Source organism: Colobus angolensis, unplaced genomic scaffold, assembly GCF_000951035.1.
Source record: "Colobus angolensis palliatus isolate OR3802 unplaced genomic scaffold, Cang.pa_1.0 Scaffold150, whole genome shotgun sequence".
In the NCBI taxonomy this organism is placed as follows: domain Eukaryota; kingdom Metazoa; phylum Chordata; class Mammalia; order Primates; family Cercopithecidae; genus Colobus; species Colobus angolensis.
Genome location: NW_012114600.1, coordinates 7300487 through 7308651, shown reverse-complemented (window position 1 = coordinate 7308651; position 8165 = coordinate 7300487). Strand labels below are relative to the sequence as shown.

At 34.0% G+C, this 8165-nt stretch overlaps 1 protein-coding gene across 2 annotated transcripts in view; it reads left to right on the top strand.

The window, feature by feature from the left end:
• LRRK2 (leucine-rich repeat kinase 2) overlaps nt 1-3464 on the top strand; it is a 141178-nt gene extending 137714 nt beyond the window's left edge. Inside the window, exons 50-51 of one of the 2 annotated variants that reach the window (XM_011936108.1) lie at nt 1211-1282; nt 1847-3464. In XM_011936108.1, the coding sequence (XP_011791498.1) occupies nt 1211-1282; nt 1847-1968 (194 nt within the window). In that variant the 3' untranslated portion in view covers nt 1969-3464. The remainder of the gene's footprint in view (nt 1-1210; nt 1283-1846) is intronic. The other variant, XM_011936107.1, reaches the window with a different exon arrangement.
• Nucleotides 3465-8165: the final 4701 nt, after the last annotated feature.

Here is an 8165-nt window from a genome sequence, read left to right as displayed (position 1 = left end):
TACTCCTTATACGAAAATTAATTCAAGATGGATTAGAGACTTACATGTTAGACCTAATACCATAAAAACCCTAGAAGAAAACCTAGGTAGTACCATTCAGGACATAGACTGCGAACTATTAAGATACATGTCCACACAAGCAGAGCAGTAGGTATCTCAATGAGTTGTCTCCGTAGTCTTATTCTACCAAAGTGGTTGCATTCTCTAGTTGAATTGTATGTACTTTGGGACCCAAATAGCTTGCTTATAACTGAAGTTATAGTGGAATTTCAATAGGTTACAGTTTGATTTTAAAATAAAGATCAATTTGAACATAGCCTACAAGGTGCTGCATGAGCTGGCTTCACTGTACCTCTCCTGCCTCCATCATCTACCACATTCCTACCAGATCTTCCTCGTCTAGATGAACATCCAGTTCTTCTTAATTACTGTGCTATATTTTGTCTCAGGGATTTGCACATGCTGTTTATTTCTTTGCTTAGTTAAAGTAGTTTTTTTTATGCTTAGTTAACTCATACGGTTTGAAATGTTAGCTCCTGTGTCAAAACCTCTGAGAAGCCAACACTGATTAGGTCAAAGTTCCCGCTTTGGGTTCCCATAACAGCTTTCTTGCATAGTTGTGATCATAGTCATTTTTGTTTTTTTCATTAATGCTAGTCTCTTCACTAGAATATAAACACCAAGCAGGTTGGGTTAGTGTGTTTTGGTTTACCCCTTTATTCCCAGGATCTAGCCTAGGACTTACATAGAAGACTTTTGATGCAAATTTGTTGAATAAATTAGTGAATAATTTGAGAAGAAAATATGATATTTTGACATAGTATCAGTATATCCATCCATCTAAGTGTCCATCTAAATACTCATATTTGTACCTTACCGTATCCAAAGAACTTTTTACACACATTACCTCATTTAACATTGTAACTTTGGGGAGGGTAATGTATAAATACTAAGCCTATTGTATAGAAAGGTTAAGCTGTTTTCTCAGACTCACATAATTAAGAATTGCAGCAAGGAGTGGATCACAGATTTTGTTAGTTTTTTTAAATGCTGGTCTTTATTCAATATAATTTAAGGGTCACCTAGAAAATAGAACTGTGAATTCAGTTCCAAGGTATTTGTGTCTTAGACTATGAACAACTTTGCTTTTTTTCAGACCAGCTTAATATATAGTTTTAACGGAAAACTTCTATATTTTGTTTTTGTAAAGGGAGCCTTAAAAATGTCATGCTGGTATTGGGCTATAACCGGAAAAGTACTGAAGGTACACAACAGCAGAAAGGTAACATTCAAAAGGATACTGTATTCCAAACAGTGCAATGACATGAATGACGGTAACATATTATGTGTTTTGTAAATTTGTAGAAAATATTACATATGGTATAATCAGGAATTTTAATTGGTAGTTTATAGTATAAAGAACTTAGGTGTAAATTTTCAAAATTACAAGTGATATGAAGTGTTAAATATTTATATTTTCAGATGAAGTAGAGGTGTCAATCACTAGCTCAACCTTAAAGTAAATGTGAATATTTTTTACAACTTACCTATATTTACATAATGTTTAATTTTGAACAGTGTTTGAAAAGCTTTATTTCTTTTAGATTATGAAATGTTAATTTACTAAATGTCCACACTCTTCTTGAAATTTAGTAGTTTCTATAATGTATTACAAAAATTGTCCAAGTACAGTTTTTTATAAATAATTATTTAGTGCATTAGTTACAGCTGTGTATATATATACATTTATCTAAGTCAACTAAAAATACATAAGCCAAACTGAAATAAAATAAGAATGTTTTATGGTGGATCTTTGAAACATGATTTCATTTTTTTCTTTTTCTAGAGATACAATCTTGCTTGACTGTTTGGGACATCAATCTTCCACATGAAGTGCAAAATTTAGAAAAACACATTGAAGTGAGAAAAGAATTAGCTGAAAAAATGAGAGGAACATCTATTGAATAAGAGAGAAACAGGAATTGTCTTCGGATAGGAAAATTATTCTCTTGTAAATATTTATTTAAAAATGTTCACATGAAAAGGGTACTCACATTTTTTGAAATAGCTCATGTGTATATGAAGGAATGTTATATTTTTAATGTAAATATATGTAAAAATACTTACCAGTAAACGTATATTTTAAAGAACTATTTAAAACACAATGTTATATTTGTTATAAATACCAGTTACTTTTGTGCATTAATTAATGAAGATAAATCTGTGAAGTACCTAATTTAAGTACTCATACTAAAATTTATAAGGCCGATAATTTTTTGTTTTCTTGTCTGTGATGAAGGTAAACTTTATTTTAAATTCTGTGCTTAAGACGGGACTATTGCTTGTTGATTTTTCCAGAAATCTGCAAGGTAGAATGAAAACATTAAGACAGTTTCCTATGTAATGTATTGCCTCTTAGATTGCTTTGAAATGCACTATCATATATGCTTGCAAATATTCAAATGCATTTGCACTAATAAAGTCCTTTGTTGGTATGTGAATTCTCTTTGTTGCTGTTGCATACAGTGCATCTTACACAACTTCACTCAATCCAAAAGAAAACTCCATTAAAAGTACTAATGAAAAAAACATGACATACTGTCAAAGTCCTCATATCTAGGATATGAGGAGAGTTTCTGTGTCTTTCCTAGACATGATAGAGTTGTTTTTCAACTCTTACCTTTGAGTGTGGATACCCTGAATTTTGTATAATTAGTGTAAATACAGTGTTCAGTCCTTCAAGTGATATTTTTATTTTTTTATTCATACCATTAGCTACGTATTTTCTAATCTGCTTCATCCTGATGCTTATATTCATCTTTTCCCTAAATTTGTGATGCTGCAGATCCTACATCATTCAGATAGAAGCGTTTTTTTTTTTTTCAGAATTATAGAATTCCACAGCTCCTACCAAGACTATGAGGACAAATATCTAACACTTTTCAGTTGCTGAAGGAGAAAAGAGCTTTAGTTATGATGGATAAAAATATCTGCCACCCTAGGCGTCCAAATTATACTTAAATCGTTTACATAGCTTACCACAGTAGGAGTATCAGGGCCAAATACCTATGTAATAATTTGAGGTCATTTCTGCTTTAGGAAAAGTACTTTTGGTAAATTCTTTGGCCCTGACCACTATTCATTATTTCAGACAATTCCCTGTGATAGGACAACTAGTCTATTTAATATTCTCAGAACTTATGGCATTTTACTATATGAAACCTTTAAATTTGTTTATATTCAGGGTGATCAAATTCTTAAACATGAACGATTTTCTGTATTTTAAAGGAACCCATGCTTTAACTTGCTACGTAATTAACAACAACAAAAAAATACAGTAGAGCTCTTTGTTCCAGTGTTATCTCTTTCATTGTTACTTTGTATGTATTTGCAAATTTTTTTTTACCAAAGACAAACACAAAAAAAGAATACTGTATTTAAATGGAATAATAAAAATTTTAAAAGCATGTTTATGAATTTTTAAACTTTGTGATAGTGTTTTGCTTTTCACATATAGGTCTGTTATCCATCTCATGGGAAACATTGTATATTAATTTGTATATGGAACATTCCACGATAAGAAAGTGCAACTAAAGTTTTTTCTTGAGAACTTAACGGAATATTTAAATTTAATTTTCTATAATGCATATAGTTGCCAGGATCCCAGGACAAAATCTGATGGGTATGAAACATTCTATTTTCAAGTTCTCTTAAAAATTTTTTGTAAGTAAATTTGTTTGCTCTTGAGTACTGAAACAAAATATGACTTTAGAGTAAATGATATATACAAAAAATAAGCACAGTCACTTCAAGTGTTTTCTGATTAGAAGCATAAAATAACCTGCTAATTATGATCCAAATACAAACATATTATCGTAACAGAAAATATTCTTTTGGGAAAATTTTGAATTCAAAAAAGGGCGCCTCTCTGACTCTAATTCACTCTATCGATTATGTGTGAACTATTTTAACTAAAATGCAACTTATTTTTCATCAAGGCAGTGAAATATATTGATGAAACATAGCAGAATTAACAAAAGAAGATCGTGAACTTTCCTAAGTTAAATGTAAGGATGCAAATGTTCTAATATTGAGGGGAGATAAAATTCAAAACCGTTGGGACTTTGCTTCTTTATCCATCACTTTGGGTATCTTAACACCTAACCTGGTAAATTGAATGTTTTTCATGGAGGCTCATCAGCAATTCAGTAAAATAGTAAACTATGTCAACTCGGGAGAAACTGACATCCTCATTCTCCATGCTAGCCAGTTTCTGATCCAGGGTGTCATTGTTTCTAATAACAATTCAGAATCTGGCTGCTTAAAGGCACCTAGGTACTTGGTTCTTTCTAATTTGTCAAGGAATTTGGAGTGATCCTATCACCCTGATTTCAAGCAAGAGACAGTGAGTCACCTGACCCAAAGGCCTGCTGTCTGAACACACTCTGAGTGAGTGAGCAGAGATGTGGTGGTTCTCTCTATGTGCTGCCACCACACTGTTCTTGATTTCTACCCTTACTTGGGAAGTTTCTACTTGATGTCTGTCTCAGGCTAAGAAAAAGAGAAGAGAAAAGGAATGAGTATTAGCATCTGGATCATGGGGCTGCTTCTTGGCCTCTATGAGACTCCACTGTTTTACAGCAATCAGGGCCTACAAAACTAGATGTTACAGAGTAAACGAGGTATCGTTCTGATCTGGGCTTCACCACATTTACCCACTGAACATTCCCAAGAGAAGGTTGTTACCATTTATTTATGAAAATACCAAACTCCGATACATACTCTATTAGAAGTATTATGGAAAAGTAGAGAATATGTCTACCTGGCCAGAGAATAGAGGATCCAGATCACAAAAATAGTACAAATATTTAAACAGAGACTTAGGACAAATGGGCATTCAACAATTTCCAGAGTGAAATAACATTCTAGGCAGATGATGAAACATATGCTGTCTTAGGAACTTGAGCTTATTTTGAAAGCATCCCTATCAAATACATGCTGAAATTTGTTGCAAGTTCCCATTCCTTACAGTACTTACGGGATACACTTAAGTGACTGAAGATGCAAAAGAAGTATGTATTTGTGTATGGATATAGCAATTTTATCATTAATTGAGAGATTATAAAGTTAATGAGCTGTTCTTTGCAGAGGGAATATTTGTTAGGATGAAATGGGGAGAGATGTTTTTTTTTTTTTTTTTTATTATACTTTAAGTTCTAGGGTACATGTGCATAACGTGCAGGTTTGTTACATATGTATACTTGTGCCATGTTGGTGTGCTGCACCCATCAACTCGTCAGCACCCATCAATTCATCATTTATATCAGGTATACCTCCCCAATGCAATCCCTCCCCCCTCCCCCCTCCCCATGATAAGCCCCAGTGTGTGATGTTCCCCTTCCCAACTCCAAGTGATCTCATTGTTCAGTTCCCACCTATGAGTGAGAACATGCGGTGCTTGGTTTTCTCGGGGAGAGATGTTTCAAACACCAAGTTTATCTTATAGGTTAAGAAATCCTAGAAGGAATCCATGACTTTATGTACATGTACAATATATGACAAGAGATTTCCCCATCTTCTTGCAAAATGAGCACAAAGTAACTAACTCAAAGCTTGTGCTATTATGATAAAAGTTTAAAAGGTTAGTACATAGCAGAAATGTGATATACTATAATGGGGGTCCAGGGGATAAAATCTTTGCAAGCTGATTCTCCCATGTTGGCACTGTTTCGATTTCCTACTATGTTATGTAACACAAATGAGATCATACATTAGAGTAATAAGGCAACCACTGATAGAAGCTGCATGCAGGCAAAAGAGTGTTCTCTGATCATAAGCTTAGTTTAGTTGGATCCTTGCTGCAATCACTAAATTAATAAATCTGTGCTAGTATTGAATCAGGAAATCTCCGCCACAAGCAGATAAATAAAAACTTTCTGCTTTGGCTGAAATAACTGCTTTTAGGAAAAGAAAGAGTATACGCTTATTAATATAGCTTGGGATGTGGACCTCTTTGATGAGACTATACAATTCAGGGTAGATAAAGTGTGCCTATAAAGAAATTTAAAATAAACTTATACGTTCAAATGGAACATATCCTTTAATAATGACATTTTTAAGGGCTCTGCATTTATTCCATGAATGTTGCCATTATTGTTCAGTTTTTCTTACTTACCTGCATTCACTTTAAAAAAACAGAAAAAGAAAGAGAAACAGTTGCAAAAGAAAGCAGCCAGAAAGAACATACATTTAGAATTGAAAAAGACCTTGGTCTAAATTATAGATTTGACTTTTACTTAGTAATCTGAACTGGAGCAAGTTGCACAAATGGCCAGAGAATCTTTTTTTTTTTTTTTCTTCCGTAAAATGGCAACAGTAGTATACCCACCTTCTAGAAGGATGAGTGTAAATTAAGGAATTGTGCAATTAATTCCCAGGCAAGTCACACACAAGCACCACCTTATGAGGCAAGTCACACACAAGCACCACCTTATGAGGCAAGTCACACACAAGCACCACCTTATGAGGGAATTCATATTAGACATCAGTGTCACTAAAAATTCATTTCTCTAATAAAGCACACATACTGTATGTTTTGGATATTTGGAAGTTGCTCCTGGTAACCACTAATAATAAGTTCAAGGTGCCAAGAGTTTTAATTGAATTTGCCAAACAAAGTGTGAAAAGAAACTACTATCAAGATATTGACTTATTACATTATGTTTTTATGCTTTTAGTGAAAGCCATGACCAGATACAGCTAGAAAAATGATCTCTGCCCTCATGATGTCCTTATGATTGCCTTCTCTTCTGTTTCCATTGTGACTTGATAACAATTGATAACATCTATGATTTTTTTCTTTAAACAATTCACTCCAATGAATTGCCTGAAGCTGTTGATTTCTGGATAGTATACATCATCCGTTCTGAGTGGGATAATGTTTTGTGCAACAAGAAGGAGAGCAAGTTTGCTCTTTCTGTTGATTTTGGTGAATGGTGTGGGAGAAAAGAGCAGCACTGAGGTTGAAGATCACTGGGTGACAACTCTTCTGCTATAGCCAGAATTATTTTTCTGATGTAACTTACACACATTACAAACAATCTCTACTTTCCTCCGTGCTCCTCCCTTCCCCACCTACAATATAGGATTTTACTATTTACCCATTTCATGTCCACTGTGTCTGAGTAACATTACTAACTAGTACAATGCATTTAGCGGATAATTTTACATGAGAATTAAATTTCACATTAAAAATCACCTACATGGTTCTGATAATTTTGGACAGTTCTTTATTCTTAAAGTGGAAAATTATAAAATAAATGAAATAATTTTAGTTTTATGTGTCATTGCGCTTAGGTAAAGCTGGGAGTATCTTTGGCTCTCAATAAACTGTGTGTTTAGCAAGAAGGATTTTATTTAAAAGATAAATATGTTTTTGCCACATACAATAGAATGTCTTCATTGATATATATTTATTTCAAAAGTAAACATAAGTGGTGGCAATATGTTGTAATACCATAAGTTAAATATTATGTTAAGCTTTTAAGTAAATTCAATCACCTCTTCTATAAATGCTCTCAATTATTTTATACACTTTGGTCTTCCATAAAGATAATTAGTATGTGTCAATTACTGAGAAATAAGCTGTCCTTCATCCAGGGTTGCTGATGTTTTGCTTCTTACTTCTTCCTTTTGTGTTACTTTCTTTAAAGAAAATGGTTTTCCAGGTGTTATTTTCTAAATGCCATCATATAAACTGAGGCATAAATTATTTAATTGCTCTCTCAAGTAGCTTTTATGCTTTCAAGGTAATGTAAACAGGAAGAAGGAAAATACATAATTTGAAACACTGACTGAGGAAGATTTTTATAGCACAATTATAAATTATGGAAAATGAGAAGAAATGGTCAACCTGAGGGCGGAGCAAGATGGCCGAATAGGAACAGCTCCAGTCTCCAACTCCCGGCGCGAGCGACACAGAAGACTGGTGATTTCTGCATTTTCAACGGAGGTACTGGGGTCATCTCACTGGGGAGTGCCGGACAATCAGTGCTGGTCAGCTGCTGCAGCCTGACCAGCGAGAGCTGAAGCAGGGCAAGGCATTGCCTCACCTGGGAAGCGCAAGGGGGAAGGGAATCCCTTTTCCTAGCCAGGGGAACTGAGAC